The 21560-nt window shown below is 41.8% G+C and overlaps 1 protein-coding gene across 6 annotated transcripts in view; it reads left to right on the top strand.

Annotated features, from left to right (window-relative positions):
* Positions 1–21560, top strand: part of EBF2 (EBF transcription factor 2) — a 188306-nt gene that overhangs the window by 140391 nt on the left and 26355 nt on the right. For 4 of the 6 annotated variants that reach the window (XM_087437221.1, XM_087437223.1, XM_004433568.3 and 1 more), the window contains 3 exons: positions 5642–5759; positions 7284–7414; positions 8335–8461. In XM_087437221.1, the coding sequence (XP_087293347.1) occupies positions 5642–5759; positions 7284–7414; positions 8335–8461 (376 nt within the window). Of the gene's footprint in view, positions 1–5641; positions 5764–7269; positions 7415–8334; positions 8462–21560 lie in introns of all 6 variants that reach the window. The other 2 variants (XM_087437222.1, XM_087437219.1) reach the window with 1 other exon arrangement.

The raw sequence follows: 21560 nt of genomic DNA, 5'->3' as shown, positions 1-21560 counted from the left end.
CAGTTGTAAGGGAAAAGCACATCATGAATTTAATTCCATTTCCAGATGTAAAATGTCATAAAGAATTTTTTTCCATACTTGGCAAAATAACAGGAATTTTCGAGACCATTTTATTTAGCTTGGTATATGTGTGTTTGTAAGTAGGTATCAGAGAGTCTTCCCCATTGAATGTGCTATAAATGCTACATATTGTAGCTTTACTCAGATTAAACTACCAAAGGTCCCACAGTCAGCGAGGAGGTGCATGACCCTCAGTGAAATGGAGGGGAAATGTGTCTGACTAATGGTAGAATTTGGTGTGTTTTCAAAGCAAGAACTCTGATCCATATGGGGAGGTTTCTAACCAATGTAATTATTCTCCAGCGACTACAGACACTGGGATTCTTGTCTGTTTCAAAGAGCAGATCATTTAGTCGTTCCACACATTTTTCATTTTGACTTCTCTTTTTCTTTTACCCTCTTGTGTGAGACATAGTCTTTGTAGGAACACCTGGGTATGAGCTGAGACAGGCTGGCTGGGAGTAGGCTGCAAGCTGGTCATTCCTCTGACTTATATAACTCAACTAAATCATACAATTAGAGCCTTGAGAAAGATAGATATTTTAAAAAACAAAAGTGTGATGTTCCAAAAAGCCAGAGACATTTCAGAGTGAGGCATACAAATAACCCAAGAGTGGGAATAAGTAGGTTTGGTAAAAATCTCCATGCCACATGCTATCATTCTGATACCAATGAAACAGTTCCTCAGCTGGAAAATGAGTTGTACAGGCAGATTAACGGATGTGTCCACCTAAAGGGTAACTCCCACCGTGGCCTTTTATAGGCAGGAAAAAGCTCTTTACAACTCAGCTCCTGCTTTGTATAAATTATTAGAGTGAGGGACGTGGGAGTACTTTGGGGTAATGAGAAGAAAAATATAATTTGAGAAAGCCAATCAGTTGTCTTGAGTACTTTTAACAGATTGCTAACACGGTTGTAGATTTTGTTCTTAAAACTTGTATTTTTCAAGAGGAGATACAAACTTTTTATTCATGATTCTATTTCTGTATAATCCGCTAAAACTGCCATTTAATTGGATGATTCAAAATTAAACTGCACCGTTACTCTCCAGTTGGTCTATGTTTATTGATCTGGCCTCACCAAAAATTAGAGACCACACTAAGCAAAATAAGGAATTGCAAAAAGTGAAAAACTACTTTCACTTTAAAAAATGCAAGCAATTTCATTTGATCCCTACTTCTCTTTCTTGGAATCTCGGCTTAAAGGTACCATATCATAAATAACGTTTACATGAATATAATTTGTTGTTGCTTTTGTGTGGAATTGAAATGTATCAGTTGAGGAGAGCTATAATCCACAATGGTTTAGTTTTCAGATCGACAGTCTTTCCTATTGGAGCTTTGAGCTGAAATACGGATATACCAACTATGAGAAACGAATGAAAGCTGTCACCAGTGTCAACAGCAAAAACCGGGGGTCCATCCCACACAAATTATGGACATCTGTATTCCTAATTGGCATCCTTTCGGGCTGTGCCAGCAGAATGGTAGTGCCAAGAGAGCCTGACAGCTTTAGAAATGACTAGGTATCAGGTTTAGGTGATAGGAGACACTGATGAGGCATAGAAGTTCTTTTGTATGGAATACTCTGCAAATGTTTGTTATAATACTCTTGATTTTTAGTTTCAGGTACCTCCAAATGGCACCCTTTGTCAATACTAAACTTGCTAGTTCTAAAACAGATTAGTTTATGATCTTAGGAGAACAAGTGGTATTGATGGTTATATGATCAGAAGATCGTTGGCAAAGATGCATACAAATAGTTAACAAGGTAATGGTAAGAAATGTTGACCTTGATTTGTTTAGCTAAGATGTAAAGATTTTTGAAGGTCAAAGGTGTCCTTGTGTAGTGTTTTGGAGTCTAACTGTGTCTGACCCTCTAACATTAAGCTGCTGTGGCCTGCAGTTTTGAAGAGTGAAGCAAACCAGGGGGAAAGAGAGAAGGGGGAGAGAACAGGAAATGGAGTGAGGTGTTTCAGGAAGTTGTCAGGGGTTGACTGATTGATTCCAGATGGAAAAGGTCAGCCTTCATGACCCAGGAAATACTCACTAGGGGAAAGAAGTTGGCTTGTGGAAGGGGAAGGCCTGGGAGTGAGACGATGCTGGAATGCACATTCCACTTCCTTTAGTCTTCAAACATTCAGAAACTTTAACTTCTCTGAATAGAATAATATCATTGTTGTCATCATTCATCAGAAAACAGTGAAGAAAGTTAAATTCGAAGCTTTGAATGTACCAAATGTATCTTCACCTCCATAATGCAGTTCATTCTTCCAGAAGTAGAGTGAATGTATGTAAAAGTCAATATTTGTGTGTCTCCATGTATAAGAACAACAGCTAAACACATCTGGTTTCATGTGGTGGAGTTTGTGAATTAAATCCTTTACATTTTGCAAATTCAGTTTAATTGGCAGTCTCTTCTAGATACCTCACAGTCTAAGATATTTAGGATATTAAAAACGGGAACTTGTCTCATATCTATATATATATATATACGCACATGCACATACATTTGGACATAATTTAAAATCTTGTAATAAATTTTGCAGACACTGAAATAATTCAGGTTAATTCCCTTGCTGTCATGAGAGGCCAGTGCTAGCCAGCAAGAGATTAAAATTTATTTCCATTGTTAATAGAAAATAATGAAGTGCATCTGAACCATCAGGGTATGTCATTCGGGAAATGTTCACTTTGGAACTGAGTCTCACTCCACCCAAATGGACGATGATGAAATCAGCTGGCTCGAGAAAGCCCCATATTTTGTGGCAGGAATGCACAAGGAGCATTAAAGTACAGTGTGACAAGAAGCTTGTGGAATGAGTTAAAGTGGTCTCAGGGAGAAGGCTCTTCACATCCACAGAATCCTCAGGCAGGCCTGGGTTCCCCTCAGTGTGCCTAGTACAGCCCATTAACAATTAAAGCCCAAAGCGCCCTCTCATTTTTGTTTGTTTCCAGAGATGATAGCTATGTCTTTGAAAATCCATTCACGCACACAATTTATAAAAGTGGTCTAATTCCTCTTTTTTCTCCACCTTCTCCTATTATTTTCAGAGGGCAAGCATATGCAGAGGTGATGCTTTCAACCTTCACGTTCATCTTAACCCCTGACCAGGAGACTCAGCCTCTCTCTCCCTTTGACTACGATACCATCTTGTGCTCTGCTGAGGTGGCCCTGATAAGAACTCGTGCCTCTGTGCACTTGTGGAGAGGGATGCATATCTCGGTCTTATGGTGGCCACCACATGACAGGAACTTTCTGGAAGGACTTTGCCCAGACTCTTAACATGTTAACATAGACACAATTCAAAACAGACCTGGAGCTAGACAGGCTGCATCCCTGAATTGTGAGCAATTATATTGATAATAATTTTCTGAATGACAACTGAAGTTCCTTTACGGTCATTCTGATGTCATAGAGAGGCAGGGACACCGTACCTGTACCTGTAGCTACTGTACCTGTAGCTACCATACCTGTAGTGCATTCACAACTGAGGAATTGAAGTGTGGGAGAGACATGTAACTGACTAGGAACACATTTTTCTGTGTCTTTGAACGTCCAGGGCCTGACACAATACCTGACATGTAGCAGGAACTCAGTGAATGCTTTCGGGTTGATTGACTGAAGCCCACTTATATCTGTGTAAAACTTCCTGTATTCTACTATTATGCCCATGGCACCAGGCTAGTTGAAATACTTTGTGGACTCATGGTTTTAGGGGTTCTCCCAAACCCCTATTATATTAAAAAAATATATATGTGTATATATATATATATATAAATTTGAAAGATACCGTCTAAAACTCTAAAGTTAAAAAAATCAGAAGAATGTTGCCTTGGTGGGGCGCAGTGGGTAGGACTGACTGAGAAGAGACACAAGATGACTTTCTCGGGAGATGGAAATGTTCTATATTGGGAGATGGTATGGATTACCTGGATGTATCCATTTGTCAAAATGGTGCAGCTAAGATTTGTGCATTTCAATCATGTAAATTTCACCTATAAAGGGGGATTCATTATACTAATCTATTTATTTTGTTTGCTTGAAATTATTCATAGAAAAAAAATTTAAGTGCCATCTAATGAATTTTATTTCATATTGGGAAGTAAGACAGGGTCAAGATCCCCCCCCTTTATTAATAAGTAAGGAAGGGGTGGCAGAAAAATTATAAGTAGAATATCAACAAATTTAATTTGGGAGTAGACAGGATGTGTCATTTTTAAACACAGCTCCTCATTATGTACCTATTCAATCCCTTTCCTCAAAAGGTCTATACATATGCATGAATATGTATATAACAAGTTCCTTTCTCAAAAAAATAATTGCCATGCATAATGACAAGTAGGCTCACATCTAGGATGGCTCACTTCCCAGGTCAAGTAAGTAGGTGGTGGGTACGTTCAAATCCACTCACTTCTGCTGCGCTTTCTGACTGCTCCAGCCTTGGCTGATCGCCTCTTTGAACTTCTCCTGCACTCCTGATGTGCAGCACACACAGAACTCAATTCAGTTCCTTTCTGTGTGCTACTTGTTTTATGTGTCAGCTCTGTTTGTCCAGCCTGAAAGTAAGCTCTATGTGGGTAGGGGCCATGCTTTGTAACTTTTGGCACATACGTAGCCCCTGTCTTCCCCTTTCTAGAGCCTTCCATAGAGCTTCGACTATGGGAGGGGCTCAGTGAATATCGTCTTCTGTCCTATTGACTAGTCAAACAAGGCAGAGGCTAGGCAATTAGGACGGGAACTCATCCTAATTTGGCACGTGCCAGGCCCTGCACCAAATGCTTTACGTGCATGATCTCATTTTATCTCATTCAGCCCTCAAGATAGGCGTTGTTGTTTATGTTTTATAGATGAGTTAAGTAATTTGTCCAAAGTTACAAGTTCGGAAGAAGCAGGTGTGGGATTTGAGTTAGTTCTCTCCTACTCCAAATCCGTGCTCTCCCACTACTCCACACCCGTCTCTTCCCTGTCCTCTGGTGAGAAGCTAAATGTCCTGCATTTTCAACACTGAATTCCAGCAACCTTATCTTTTCACCAAAAATCTGAGCATCTTTGCCACTGCTCTCTAGTGGGCGGGGACACCACAAACAACTCATGGAGCAGCATGTCCATGCCCAGCATTACCCGAGCACACAGCAGAAGTGCAAGAACCCATTCTTGAGCTTGGAGAAATGACTTCCCAGCTAGTGTTTAGATCTTAGGTTCCTGTTCGCACACACTTGGCTCCTCGTTGTGACTGCTGCTTGAGGGTCAACTGGGAGTGATCATCCAAGTCCTCTGATAGTGCACTAGGTTTCTAGAACCAGCGGGCAGAGGGCCAGTTTCCCCGCTTCAACACCTGGGCATAGTTTGAATACAAATATATGACAACAAATGGGCAAAGGGCAGCCTCTTTTTCCGTAAAGCTCTGCCATAATTACAGGAGGAGGATGACCTGTTGAGATGCTGCGAGCATGGCCCTGTCCCCACATTCTGTGCCGTCTCTCATTAGCCATGTGGAAGTCTGGCAAAAAAGAATTCTGCTGCTTGTACTACTTTGTGTGAAACTAACTCCATCCCCACCTTTACCTTAAATATGCAGGTTGTGTTGTCAACAACGGTGAATGTGGATGGGCATGTACTGGCTGTTTCCGACAATATGTTTGTTCATAACAACTCGAAGCACGGGCGGAGAGCAAGAAGACTGGACCCGTCGGAAGGTAGGGCTGTCTGCTGTGGGCTGAGAATGGTAGACAATGGAAGTTCTCCACAAACTTCCTTGTCTGAATTTCAAATTTACGTCACGGGGTAGGAGTGGAGAAACTACAGAAGACCATGTGGGTTTTAAAAGGAAGCTATAAACGTGGACTCTCGCCTGCTGTTGTAACCCCCACATGTCTCCCAGCCGATGTTCAGGCCCCTGTGCCCGCTGTCTCTTCCATTCAGTTCTGTGATTTTCTTTTTGCTAGATGGGCATTTTAGGCAAATATAGGCCTGTGACATCTTGGTTAAACAGGCACATTACAGAGCGAGACATGTATGAATAAGTGTCAGATGTGCCCTTAAACAGATCGTGGGCAAGACAAAACAATGTACAGAATGAAACTGACACTAATTGATTTTTGTTTGCTTGGACAAGAAGAAATCATGGTCTGCTCTGGGTAGTTTTCCAAAATGCATTAAAGTAACTAGAAATACCGGTAACTGTTAAACTTCAAGTTGTATGAAAAATTAAAGTATATTGAGAAAGATACCTGACAAACGTGAAGAAATTCCATCGAAGTCCTTCTCCTTCCCTCCATACTCCACGACACACTGGGGTAGGAAGGCCTGGTCACATAGAATGAAGGGCTAAGCTAGGCTGCTATTTTGGGGTGATGTTTTGCTAAATACTGCCCACCAGCCCCCACCCCAACTCGGCCCTTGAAATGTGTCTTGTATCATTTTAAATAGGAATTAATGAACTGAAAGAAAATGATTGAATCAGTAAAGAATTTGGAGTGGTGTTAATTCTCCCACAGTGGGCACTGAAAGGGGAGAAGAAAATCCCAGGGTTCAGAACTAGGAACCCATCCAGTTTCTTTTGACTGATTGGATGTGATTGACTGGCTGTTCAAAGGGGTCTCATGTTTTTGGAGTCCTGCCAAAGTTCTCCTCCACCTTTGACCCTGTCAACTTTGGAAATGGAGTGATGGATTGACTTTAGTTATGGCCTGAAAACCATATTGGGTTCCTGTTGGGATATAAAGTCCAGAGGCCTTGAACATATGGAAGAAGGGGGAAAATCCTCCCTACAAAGTTAGGAAAGTGATTAGAAATTGTCTCTTGATAGAGGTGAAAAAAACCTTCAATTGTGGTAGATTTTGCTTTCTGCTTCTCTCTCTAGCACATTAACAGGCCTTGTAAATCTTCACATCTTGGGGCAGAGGAGGTGGGGAGAGAAAAGGGATTTACACATTTCCAGTGTGATCAACTTATAAAAATATGGGGAAAAACAACAGAGTTTTAAAAACACCCTTTGCACAATTAGCTAAGTGTTCTGTGTTTTCATACATAGTGGTCAACTCATTAGGCTTTAATGACCTGGTGAAAAGCAACAACCAATTAGGGAATGATGGCAAGTCAGCACAGCTCAACTTGAACTTCTTGGAATGACCAACAGTTTTCAAGCGCAGCCAATCCCCAAAACTCCAAACTTCAACCACCAAAGGACAGACCTGACTTTTTCTTCCCTATCTTCTTAGCTACCCCCTGCATCAAAGCCATTAGCCCAAGTGAAGGCTGGACCACAGGAGGAGCCATGGTCATCATCATTGGGGACAACTTCTTTGACGGCCTCCAAGTGGTGTTTGGGACCATGCTTGTATGGAGCGAGGTAGGCAAAGGCAACTTGCTTCGCTGACTTTCTTTGGCCCAGAGATTATTTTGATTTGGAAAAACTAGTAATTCCTGGAGCACCAGCAACATGAACACACATTATTGAGTACCTACTATGAGCAGGGAGCCAAGGATTAAAAGACATGTAAACTACAATTTATTGCAGTCATGGATCCCTTAAAAAGATAAATAATCATTGTAGTGTTATTTATAATATTGGATAATAGGAGAATGGTTAAATAAATGATGGAATATCATTCTACCATTAAAAATTATGTTTTGAAAAAATTCTAATGACACAGGAGTAGGGAGCATGCTTGCACTACAATGCTAAGGGGAAAAAAATCAGGACAACAGTGTCTATGGATTTAAAATCTAATTATATAACACACATCCATAGAAAAGTACTGGAAACAGACCAAAGATTAATAATGGTTGTCTCTGGGCTATGCAATGTTAATATTTTTCTTTATATTTTTCTGTAATTTCCAAATTTTCTAAAGAGGATATGTTCTACTTTCATAATGAGAAAACCAACAAGACACATTACAAAAAGATAAGTAGCGGTGCTAAATTGATATGGAAATTGCCAAATCAATATGTAAGGTCATAGCAGTGTAGGAATTGGGAGGAGGGAGTGATTACAGGGATGGGGGTGGAGTCAGCACAAGAGGTGGGAGGGACTTGAGCTGGGCTAGCAGGAAGGACAGAACCTAGACAGGTGGGGTTGAGAAGAAATTCCAGGGTGAGAGGGAGAAACATGTAAGACACAGGGACAGGGCCTTCAGAGCGTTTGGGGCGCCGTGAGTACACCACTTTGCCCCAGGGGAGTAACAGTGAGAGATGCTCGTGTCCTCAGTATCCTCGGTGATAACTTGTATAATAGGTATTTTATTTTCCTGCCTGTTCATTCCTCAGCTAATAACTCCTCATGCCATCAGAGTGCAGACTCCTCCTCGGCACATCCCCGGAGTAGTAGAAGTGACATTATCTTATAAATCCAAACAGTTCTGCAAAGGAGCTCCAGGGAGGTTCATTTACACAGGTGGGTGAGAAAACCACTCCAAGGGAGACTGGCTCCTGGTTCACCTTGGCTTTAATTCCCAGTCTCCCCATTTTATAATCATTCCAACTTTTCCAGGTCTTTCTAGTAGTGTGGGAAGAGTGGACTGGGTGACAGGTGGTGAATGAGGAAGTGTAGACTCAATTCTAAATTTGTATTCTACTTAAACAATTTCTGCACAGTCTGGGAGAGGGTCATAGCAGCTCATTCAGGAATCCATCCTTATAAATTTAACTCTGCTAGCATCGTGCTGGAACAGACTTTTATCCAAGCAATCAGATGAAAAATTAGACAAAGTTGCTGGCTATACCTAAATTTTCCTGAAAAGAATTCAAGAAAATTACCCAATGATGCTGCAGAGTGAATCAAATTATTTTAAAATTTTATGAAAGTATTCGTTCAACCTGTTGAAAGTCTACTTTGTATTTAATACTTTTTCTAGGTGGAAGGTACAGTCACAAATAAGACATGGTCCTTATTTGGAAGTTTAGAAACTTTTGAAGGAGGTAATGGTATGTTGCCCAGAACAACTGGAGAATTAGAATATTCAAATGTTTGGTATTTACAATGAATGGAATATGAGTTCCAGGAAGAGAGAGTTTAGTGTGGCCTAGAGTAGTGGGATGGGGTTTCAAGGAGGAGATGGAAATTGAAGACTATTTTTAAGGATGGGGAACATTTGGATAGGCAAAGAAAAGAAGGAAGAATATTCCAACTACGGGAATACATGTGCAAATGTGCAGAGGGTGAGGTGAGCAGGTCCCTGGAGGAGTGAGGGCTGGTTCAACAGCTATGGCAATGCATTTGGGTAGAACTTAGACCAGAATTTAGCCTAGATGAGCTAGGCATGGGAGGGAAGGAAACCAAAAAATAACTTAAAAGCCCTGAATGGTACCTAGAGTGGTCAAATTCATAGAGACAGAAAGTCAAATGGTGGTTGTCAGGGGTTGGGGGAAGGGAGAATGAGTTGTTGTTTAGTGGGTACAGAGTTTCATTTTTGCAAGATGAAAAGAGTTCTGGAGATTGGTTGCACAACAATGTGAATGGACTTAACACTACTGAACTGTACATTTAGAAATGGTTTAAGATGGTAAATTTTGTGTGTATTTTACCACAATTTTAAAAAATGAAAAAAAAAAGAAAGCCTTGTATGGGAGTTTGTACTTGATTTGGCAAGATATAAGACGACATTAAGGGTTCCCATGCACAGGAGAGTAACTCAAAGGCGTTCTCTTAGGAAAAATGAATGCTGTTGATATAAAGACTGGGTTAGTTGGGGGAACAACTGAAGGCAGGGAGATCAACTATGATATTGTACTTTGAAACAGAAAATAAGGGATATAGAGAAAGAAATATATAAACCAAGAAAATGTATCAGTCATGCTATGAATTTCTAATAATATTATTTTATAGTGTATCCCTCTCTCATTTGTACTCAGCCTCCTGTTCTTGTTTAAATGTAAACGTCTGGTTAGATATCAATCAGGAGTAGATGGAAGAGGGTAGTTTTTAGGTATATTTATTTAAAATTTCTCCTTTGAATTTTCTCTCTTGAGATAGGCACGTCTTGATTGGGTTCTTTTTTTTGTGGATCTATGGAAGATTCTATTGCAGTCACAATAAAATATTTACTGTTCGAGCTCCCAAAGGGACACAGTTTATTCATTCATTCAAATGAGTATTTATTACATGCCTGCCATGGGCTGGCACAACCCTAGGCTCTGGGATTTAGAGGTGGACAAGATAAAGGCCCTTGTCTTAACAAAGCTTAAGTTCTAGAGGGGGAGACAGACAACAGAGAAAATAGATGATATAATTTAAGATAGTGATAAGTAAGCTATAGAGAATAAGGGAGGGCCTCTCTGAGGAAGGGCCATTGAGAGGAGACTATCACAAGCGTGGAAATCTGTCCCCCCTCCCTCTGTATCCCTCTGACCTCTCCTCTCCATTCATGTTGCCTTGCCTCTGTCCCTGGAACCCGTCAGGGCTGTGTTTTCTGTATAGTTCACCAGTGTTCGCTAGAACAGCACCTGGCAGTCAATGAAGTGGGGACGAGTGTCCAGATTACAGACCAAGAGGTGGGAACAAGCGTGGCATCAGCAGGGAAAAGCACGAATGCCAGTGTGGCTGGAGTGGTGTTGGTGGGGAAGAGAATGTTGGGAGATGAGGTACGAAAGGCAGGAAGGACAAGGGACTTGGAGGGGAAGACACTGAGGACGTTAGACAAAGGAGCAGTCAGCAACCAGACAGGGTTTAAAGCCACTGAGCTGATGAGATGGGAGGGAGTGTAGCTGTAGGATGGAGGAAGTCTCAAGATGGTGCCTCAGGAGCATCAACGTGCCTAGGGCTCAGGATGATAAGGAGACTGGGAAGGAGTGGTCAGCGGGGTAGGAGGAAACCAGGAGCGTGGGCTGTCCCTGACATCAGGTGAGGAACGGGTCTCTCTCCAGGACGCTCCCACATAGAGGGCTCTGGCATCTGTTTTCTCAAATGCGACCACTGTATATGGATGACAGGTCTGGCCTGTGAGGAGATGGGAGGACTAATAACAATCACGTTGCAACCATCTTCAACTCTCTTCCGAAGTAACAAACAACCTCGATACACAGTGGGGCTACAGAATTTTGGAGTCAGGTGTTGTGTGCACGTGCATGTGTGTGTATGTGCATGTACATGTGTAAATTTCCTCTGAAAGCAGAGGTTCTCACCCTGGGCTGCACTTTAAATCACCAACGCTTAGGCTGGACCCCAGACCAGTTAGATCTGAGTCTCTGAAGGTATGACCCAGGTATCAGTGTAATCCATACATTCATTGAACCAACATCAGCTCCAAATTATGCTCAAGGCACAAAATCACTGATATCAGTATGCCTCTAGCAGCTTACAGTTCTAGAAGGGGAGATAGACACTTGTGGATTACAATAATTGGGTTGAGTCTCATAAGAGATGTAAAAGCAGAAGGGGTTGTAGGAGCCCTGAGCAGGGAGTGGCTGACAGGGGAATCAGTGAAGGCTTTCCAGAGGAGGTGATGATAAAGCGACATTTCAAAAGCAAAGTAGAAACTTGCCAGATAGAACAGTTCGTGGAAACACAGTGCCTGGTAAAAGAGGAGCCCACATCACCGTGAAAATAACAGATGTTATGTTACGTGTAAATTCAAAGAATTTTAGAGATGATGAGACATTGAAGATCCTCTGGTCAAACTTCCTCTCTTGCAGATGAGAAAACCGAGACCCGGGGAGAAGTGACTTGCTCACAATTGCCCACTGAATTCAAGGTGGAGTCAGAACAAGGACTCAGGTCTCTGGCCGTCCCACCTGGTGTCTTTTCTCTAGCACCGTGGTGTCAGCAAATAGCTCTGATTTCCTGATGTGCTGAGACATTACTGTCTTATTCATGAGGCGAATATTGATTGAGCATCCCCCCTATGCTCAGCACTGTGCTGTGTGCTGGGGACGCTGCAGACAAGTCAGACCAGTAGCCGCCTTCCTTCTTCACGTTATAGTGTAGTGACGTAAATGCGAACTACATACAGCTGGGCTTGCCTCTAAATAGTTCTTAAATCTTGCCTAAGTGACTTAACCTCTTAGTTTCCCCATCCTTAAAATGGGCTACTTACCTCACAGAATAAAAAACACAGTGCATGGAAACAGTGGTGTGCTGGTAAAGGTTTAACAACCAGCTCTCCAGGGAAAGGTGGGAGGGGGCAAGAAAGCACTGGTTTATAGCATTTGATGATTTCCATGGTGCAGGTACTCTCACCATGGCTGATTTCAAGCTACCAATATGACATCACCCGACTCACAGAATTCCTGAATATTTAACTTGCTCTCAAGAGCTGATATGAGCCAAGTCTAAAACACTTCTGCATGTAAAGCACTTGGGATAGAGAGCAACTATATCTTATTACTCTAAAGGTGTTTATTATTAATATTATTCTTATTATTACTGTTAGTGTTATCATCATGAAGACTGACTTGAACAAGGAATTACAAATGTGATGAATCCTAAAAAGAAGTTGTATAGGATGCTGGGAATATCTGCCAGGGAAATCAAACCTTCTTAAACTGAGATGATAGGGAAGGCTAAGAACAGTCCAAACACAGGAAACAGTATGTGCAAAGGCCCTGGGGTGGGAAAGAACATGGGGTATATTTGATGGCCACTATGAACAGAGCAGAAAGAATTCATTAAAGAGAGGTTGGGTTCAAGCTGGAAGGGAGGGTGGGGCCTGCATGTTTGGCTCTACCCCAAGTGCCAAGGGGAGCTGTTGGAAGATTTTAAAGCTGGGGAGTGCCATGGTTGGATTTGCCTTCTAAAGATCATTCTGGCTGCAGTGTCAAGAATGGCTGGGAAGCCAGGGTGGATTCGGGGAGGTCAGTTGGAGGCCAGTATGGTGGCCCTGGTCTAGCTTGGACTAGAGTGCCGGCAGTGGGGACAGGCAGAAGTGGATGAAATTTAGGAGGTAGCACTGATGGGCCCTGATGATGGATTGGTTGGGGTGAAGGTTGGGGGCGGGAGGGGAGGGGACGACTCTCAGGTTTCAGGTTTGAAAAATTGGGTGGGTATAGTTTAGAAAGTGATTTTTAAAAAGGTATAAAGTGCTAAGGGAGTTCAGAGGAAGGACACAATATTTCCAGCTGGCAGAGAGGTGGGACGATTTAATATTGTAAAGATGTCGATTAATGAATAAATTTAACACAATGCCAATCAAAGTACCAACAAAATATTTGGGGAAACTTTACAAAAGTTCACCTGGAACAGTAAAGGTGCTAAAATGGGCCCCCTCATTTTGAAAAATGAGAGAGGCTTGCCATACCAGACATTAAAACCTATTTTAAGTTTCAGTGATTAAAAGAATATGGGGCTTTCTAGGAACATGTAGAAATGTCATGCAACAGAAGGGAACATTTAAAAATAAACAGTCTTTGTATATATGAAGAGTGTCAGTAATTAAGCACTTGTATAGGTGAGGAGGTACCTCAGGTCAGTGTGGAAAAGATGGAATGTTTAACAAATGGTGTTGGGCGAACTAGTTAAGCATGAAAAAAAAGGTTAGATATCTAATTTCATATCATAAACTGAAACATATTTGAATTAAATATTTTTATTAAAAAGTAGACATTTAAAAGAATTATTATAATCTCGAGCCTTGCTAATCTTGACCCCAAGGACAGAAACCATCAAGCATGAATATTTGATTACAGAAAAAGAATTTTCACATGTCAAAGTGCTGGTCACTAAATCAAAAGGAAAAGGACAAACTGGGAATATATTTATTATACACAAGATATTATCTTATGGATAAAAAGATACATTCGTTTGTTCAGCAAAAGTTTATTTTATGCCTACTATTTGTCAACCACTATGTTAGGCGTTGTGGATAAAGAGGCGAATGTTAGATATCTTACAAATTAAGGAGAAAAAGAAAAATACCTAAATTAAAAGCTAACAAGGAACATCAGGAGTTAATTCAGGAAGGAACACAAGTAAGCAATAAACATATTTTTTAAAATCCCAGCCACATTAATAATCAAATAAATGCAAATTAAGGCAACTGTAGGATAACATTTTTTCCCATCAGGTTGGCAAAGATTTTTTTTTAAACAAATGAAAAGACCTGAGTTGGGAAAATGAGAAGAAAGTGGGGACTTGCTAACACACGACTGTAGGACGGTGGTAGGTCCAGGAGAGTGCCGTGTTGAGACTAGCCTTAAAAGTATATGTGCCCTCTGACCCAACAGTTCTACTTTTAGGAATGTATACTTAGGAAATGATTGAGTTGGGCTGAAGGCTGTTCATTGGAGCACTGTTTATAGTAGTGAAAAATTGAAAGCATCCTTAGTGTCCATTAGGGAACTCATTAAATAAATAATGGAACACCCTTATACCAAAACACTTTTTAGGCATTAAAAGTAATGCTTTGGATGGATATTTAGTTACTTGAAAGACTTCCGTGATAGAGGTTAAAAAAAAAAAGCTTAAAAACTGTATGCACAGTATGGTCCAATTTTTATATATATGAAAAAAGAATAGTTGCATAAAAAACCCAAGTAAGGTATGGAAGGCTGCATACCAAGATGTCTACAATGGTGGTTTCTGGGTATTGGTGTTATTATTTTATTTTTTTCATTTTTCTTACTTATACTTGTTATTTTCTAATAAAATTAAGTAATTTTTAATTAAAATTAATAAAATATAAGAAAATTAATGTCACATGTTTAAATGCTGAAACAGCATACATTGGTAAACTTGATTCTTCAGGTACAAAGAAAGTATTTCCAGCCAGGAAAGCAGTGAGGCTTCTTCCAGAAGCCTGCCTTTGAGTAGGAAGGACTTTGGGAGGCAGACAGGGGTGAGAAGAGTGGGGACGAAGTAGTATATTCTTTCACAATCAGAGAAGAAAACAGAAATACACACACTGTCCAGGATGGCTAGGAGGCGAGTCACTCTCTCTGAAAACTTCCACCTTGAGGTTACTGGGCCTCATGTGACTCAGGCTGTTGGAGACATGTGGTGATGTTATCCATGGAGGGTTCCAGACGCCACAGGAAATGGAGTTGATAGTCTCTTGTCTTGTCCACTCAACAAGCAGCCACTGATGTGGAAAGCTAATTTACAACCTGTGGGGGAATCTTAGTCCAACGGCTGGAAAGGCAGTGGCTTCCATAGGTGACTGAAGATGGGACTGCTCTACCTTAGAGCAGTGAGCCTGGAGAATCATGGCCTTCTCCCTGGGAGGTGACAGACACCTCTGGGCATTCCAGATGCCTGGCCTCCTGAGCCTCTTGGGAATCAGCTCCTCCAGTCGCACCTAGTGCTTAGCTACAGGATAGTGCGTCAGAGGCCGATATAGGCCTTGACAAAATACTCAGGTCTGGTGGTGAGGTGGAAAATAAAATCTTCATTCCAGAGAAAAGGAAAAACTTGAAACCTAGAGGGCTTTAGTGGGGACAGAGTGAGCACCCAGCATAGGATGGGATCTAAGAGGAGACATGCTGGACTCAGCCGGAAGACCTGCTTTGGGATCCCAGCTGTGTCATCAATGACTTGTTTGTCCTTTCCTCAAGTCACCTAACCTCTCTGAGCCTCACTTTCCTCATCTGTTAAGCTCTGGTACTAATTATACTATTACCCATAGGTGTTTCCCTAATTTGGCTGAGCATGAGAATCATGCTTGGCCCCATTCCAGACATACTGAATCACACTCTTCTGGGATGGCCTGGGAATCTGTATGTTAAACAAAGAAATGAGTTTGGGAAACCTGAATTCTGCTTGTCAGGCTGTTGCAGAGACTTTCTGGCTTCTAAAGTGCTCCACACATGGGACAGTTCTTATGAAACTGAGTCATTACACCACAAACAAAATAGTATTTACTCTTAGGTGGAACTTTCTAGAAGGAGACTCAAAAAGCAGGAGGTAAGAAGGGAGACTGTAGCCATCCTCCCTTCCTTTAGCCCCTACCCCACCATACACATACTGTGGTCCATGGTCCAACCGTTGATGGTTCCCATATCCAAGGGCGCACCACCGTAATAAACCTAAGCTTATTAGATGTAACTTACCTGGTATAATTAGCCAAAATGCAATAATCAGCTCCCCATGGTAGTTGCTGCCAAGTACAGCATAAACAACATCAGGGCTCTGAAAAACAACACATTTTCTTCACACATGTGACTTTGCAGGTCTATTTTCCTCTAACCATGTTTTGCTAAAGTGCAGCTTGCTGCTGCGGAATTGAGAGACCCACATGAGGATATAGCTCATCTGGAGAGGTCCAATTGCCTCTGTCTCATTTAAGACCTAGAGGCGGTATGCCAGCCGAGGCTTAGAGGGGAGCAGATCCTCTACTCCTCTCACAGATTTTTCTACAGAGAACTGGAAGTGCAGAAAAATAATCCTGGTAGAGGCACCCAGTGGGACCATGGTTATTGGCTGTGCAGGTACTATTTGGCTGTCTTGAGGATGCAGGGAGAGATAGTCTGGAGCATGGCACTTGGGGGTGGAATTGCCATTGTCTATAATTGTAAAATCTGCACCATCCACAGAAACAAGTGAAAAGTCATGATGCGTGAGCCGATGGCAGGTCATTGAGAATATGGGGGTAGATGAGCACAGCTTTTCAGTATTGTTCCTATGGTTCTTCGCAGAATCTGGGCTAAACATTTGATTGCTGGTTAAGAAGTCTCCTGTAAGTTCCATCATCAGATAAAACTAGTGAGGAAAAAATGACGATAGTAATTCAGTAACCACATCTGTCATCTATTGAGCATGTAGGACCAGGCCCTGTCTTATGAGCTCATATAATCACCACCTTTTCCCATTATGCTGGTTCTATTAGCAGCTCAGCTATACAGATGAGAATCCTGCTACCCAAGGTCATCAAGCTAGGTCCAATCCCAGCTGTCTTATTCCAAGATTGTTCTCTTAACCACTAACCTGTGCTACTTACCAATACTGTAGAGCTTCTTAGAAGAAATTACAGCAAGGCCATCTGTTTGGCTTCATCTGGTAGTTTTAGTTGGCAGATACTGATGGCCTTGGCTCTCTGGCTGTCACTCCGAGGAAGTGCACGGGAGATAGGCCTGGCTGGTGCGCATGGAGGGGGCTCAGAGGATGCCTCACTTGTGCCCTGGTGTTCCAGATGGCAAAATGGGATATTTCTATTTCAGTGTGATATGACAGGCTTAGAGCCTGTGAAGTGCTTTGAATCCTTACAAGTGATAGAAATTATCCTCTCCATGAAAAACTGAAGTTTCAGAAGGCAAAGGAGTACAAACTCCGCTTTGTAATTAAACTTGAGAGAACTTAGCGTTGGGACGGGAGACAGACAGTGAGTGACACAGGGTTTAGAGGCCTGGATTTGAGACCCAACTTTCTGGCAAATCACTTAACCGTTCTTCACCTCAGTTTTCTAACCTAAAAAATAGGAAGATATTTATCTTACTCGGAAGGTGAAATGATATAGATATGCAAAGTACAATGTATAGAAATGTAAAAATATAAGCAAAATTCACTATTGTAAGCATTTGGCAGAGGGACAGTTTCTGGGACGAGTTCTAGGTGGCTTCCTCCCTCACTGCTGTTTGAACAAGGGTGGACTTTTTTGCATGTCTTCTCTTCTGTGAAAGGTAGATTCTGTTTGAAAGACCTGCCACGTCATGCCCTTAATATCTGGATCTAGAGTACAAATCAGGGTTTTATAGATGACAGAGACGGCCAAGGCAGCCTGAGAACGGTGACTCTGCATGGCAAGCGGCGGGTGTGTGTGTGTGTGTGTGTGTGTGTGAAGGAGAAGCAGGTTTTCAAAGGAGGACAAAGAGGAGCAGAAGAGACAGACTAGGCCCAGCTGGCTCAGGTGCAGGCAGAAGAGCTGCTTCCCAAGGTGTGTGGTTGAATTTAGAAGTTGGCAAAACACCCTGACTAATCGAGACACACTGAGAAGCCAAAGAATTCATGTCAGCTAATTTCCTCCCCCAGAACACTTTTATCTTCTACTTTAGCACAAACAAATGCATTTGATTGCATACCCCTGTTCATTATTTGGGAGAAAGCGTTAAGAAGAAAATGGCCAAGACTAGGCAGCAGTTTGGAGGAGAAATGGGAGGCCTAGATTTTTCCACAAACCCCCAAATCACCCTGAACAGTCTTCTCCCCGAGGCTCAGCACAGTGTGGGCTCCTCCTCTCGTAAAGCTGCACTGCACAGATGTGCAAGCTGGATTGCAAATGTTAATAGCTCATCCACTTCACGTTTCCTTTTTTTTTTTTAATAGCATTATCCTGGAAAAAAAAATTCCCATTTAAGAAATGAATCTGATTTTTAGTTAAAAATACCCAATTCAGACATCAAAAACTGGCCCAAGTACAATTGTTCCCTGTTCACACTGGAAACAGATTGAATCAACGGCTCTCCTGGTAGCCTGTAGTTTTACTGAAGTCGCCTCCACCCCCACCTCTCGTGAAATTTCAGATCCTTCATTCAGCTGAGTCTGAGGAATGATGTCTCCGTTGGAAGCCCCGGAATAGGGGGCCGTTGTTTCACTAGAGACGTCCCAGCCCCTTAATGGCCTGGTGCTCTCAGCTATAATATTCTAAGTACACATTACAGAGAGCATGCTCATATTCATAACTGCTCCGTTGTGGCATTTAGATTTACCCTTGAAATTTATCTTTAATTTTTACAGTTGTCTCCTTAACCATGTATATTACTCCCTTCTTCAAACAATCTGTCTTGCTGCTGCAGTTTTTCTTGAAACCAAAGCGTAATTAAATATTAAATTAATATTTCATTTAAAATTAAGTATCGAAGGCTTCAGTCTAATCTTTCACTTGTGCACTGCTGGTTCTCACTGCATGTTCTGGTTCCTGTATCCACAAAGGCAGGTACCATCTCTTCATAAGGTGTTCCTATATTATCTTTGTTCTTTTTTTTTTTCCCCTAATTGGTGACACTGAACTTTTGCTACATTGAAACAAATGAGTGTAGGGAGAGATTTCAATGTAACAAAGGCTAAAGGCAACTTAATTCAACAGCCCATGGCTTCAACCCCACCCATCTCTACTTCTCAAAGAAAAAATTCACTGCACCAAATAAATAATAGTCTTAGAATCATATACTGCAAGAGCTTACAAGGGGTCTTAGAGGCCATTTAGCCCGACCTTTTGTCTTTGCAGAGAAATAAGGCAAAGTCCACCTGACCTTGAAGGTGGCATAGTTGATCAGGGTCAGGAACTAAGGCAGATCCCAGGCCGGGCCAGCTTTATCTCCATCACACCATCAAATGCTATGAAAAAATTTAACTTGGGAGCATTAAGTGCTAATTTAACATAGCCTTTGAATGTTGGACACATAAGGAGTAGGAGAGAAGGTAGATGATTGAACTGGGAAATTGGGAGAAAGGAAGGAGAGAGAGAGCAATCAAATTCATAGCACAGACAAGGATGCCTCACGGAATTAATATGCATGATCAAAGCACTTGGAGGACAGAGACACTGAAGGAAGAACAGAATGGAGAAGTCCTAAAGGTGGCGTGAGGGCAGGGGCTAGTCTGCGTACATCTAAATTCCTCCCCAAGCTAGGACACCTAACTGTCCTGTCAACAGAGAGTAACTTTCTTTGACCAGAGCCACACAGAGAGTTATTTCTGAGGAATGTTTGTTTTCTCCTCTGCTTGCACATCAAAGTCCACCTTCTAGTCTGGCATTTATCTGGCAGTCACATTACAGAGACTTTAGGTTTCTTGAACAGGGTTCTTTTCCATTGTTTTCTTTATTCTTGGGTAAGGTTGGGATTTAGAGTTAGGACTGGAGAGATCTTCTATTTCTGTGAGCTCTGTGCACCTCTGATAAAAGTGAAGATCCTTTGCTGCAGATAAATGCACTTATGTGCAAACACACAGCTAGGTTCAGACTTTCTAGACTTTTATCAGTCTCTTGCTGGCCATCCATAGACTCCATGATGATCCTAGGCTCTAGCTGAAGACTTACTAGTGAGGAAAGCTGAACCCCAGGGCAGCATCCCAGAGGAGCAGCCCGATTGAGCACTCAGAGCTTCCCTCACCCCATCATCTTATTCGTCTCCTCTCAGATTTCTGCAGAGGAACTCTATTGGTCCTTGATGTTGCCATCTTTGTGGTCAGGACTCCTGTTGGTCAAGGGCATGAATGACCTCTGCCTGCAACATCAATGTTGTCTTTGTTGAGGGTTGACCAAGACTCTGTTAACAAAGAGTCCCCTTTCCACGTTAGCCAGTGTCTCCTATATTTTTGGGAAACAGAAATAGAGGCCTAAACCAGGGTAAGCATTATCTGGTCCCTGTGCCTCCTCTTAAGGGAAGAAAAAATCACATAGAATTTACACATTTCACTAACCCTTTGGGGAAATTAATATTGAGCACTGGCCATCTTTTGTTTTAAATGAGTGGTTCCCAGTAGATATTTTTGGTTAAATACTATGTGCTTATAAAAGAAACCCTTCACACATTACTTATGGTTTATATATATTTGTTGCATCCAAGATATGTAAGTAACCTCATATACTATACCCACAATCAAAATGAGAAATGACACAAAAGATCCAGGCTCTCAGGAGAAATATTATGAAATCTCAAGGTATTGATGAAAGTTTTTCCAAGGCTGATCCAAATGGGATTTAGATTCTGTGGCGGTTGAAATGTGTCTTATTAAACTCCTTAAGCAAACCCGAATGACTCCCAGTGGAGGATTAAGACATTCTATGTATAGCAAAAACGAAATTCTCATGTCTGAGTTTTCTCTATTGAATTCCCCCTTGATTAGCTTCTGTAATATTTAACTTCATGCCATGCCATAATTATTTAATAAAAGGTAAATATAAATTATATTTCAGTGGGGATATGACCTTTTACCTTAATGTTATGTTACTAAAGAAAGACATAGATAAATAGAGCCTATAGATCGAAGCGTATTTTTAATTTACTCTGTTTTTGCCTTGCCAGCGTTTCTCTGTGTCCCTGTCAGCCGAGGGGTTGGCAGAACTTCACAGCACCCCCGCACTCCATGTGGTAGGAGAGGTTGTAAATTCACACTGATGATGGTGGTTAATGATCTGCTTGGCCCTTGGAGACAGTCTTGGTGTTGGTCTTGGGCACCTCATTAGCTAATTGAGGTTTACTTGGCTCACACCAGGCCTGAAGAGTCAGAGAACACCCAGGGAGGTAGGGAGGGGGGAGGCTGGGTGGGATTCAAGGTGAGGCTGAATCTACAGGATGCAAAAACAACTGGTCAATTGGGAAGTCAGTTTGGAACCACAGTAAAAGTTGTCCAATCTGACCTCAGTGTTTTGAAGGCTGAGCACTCGAGGGATTGGCTGACTTGTCCTCTTACAGTTTGGTGTTGACTGAACAGTTTCAACTTCATGATTTTTACTTCAAAAGTGCTCTTGATTAAATGAAGTTGTGTGTGTGTGTGTGTGTGTGTGTGTGTACACATGTGATATAGATGACAGTGTGTTTTGCTACAGCCTTTCTCAGCTTGGATACACACATAACCCATCCCACAGTTTATGCCTGTGAAGTCTGGCAGGGGCCTGCCGAAAAGCAAT

The sequence above is a fragment of the Ceratotherium simum genome, chromosome 12 (assembly GCF_057802395.1).
Source record: "Ceratotherium simum simum isolate JZ-2026a chromosome 12, ASM5780239v1, whole genome shotgun sequence".
NCBI lineage: Eukaryota > Metazoa > Chordata > Mammalia > Perissodactyla > Rhinocerotidae > Ceratotherium > Ceratotherium simum.
The sequence above is the reverse complement of the archived record's forward strand: the minus strand, read 5'-3'. Positions and strand labels throughout refer to the sequence as shown.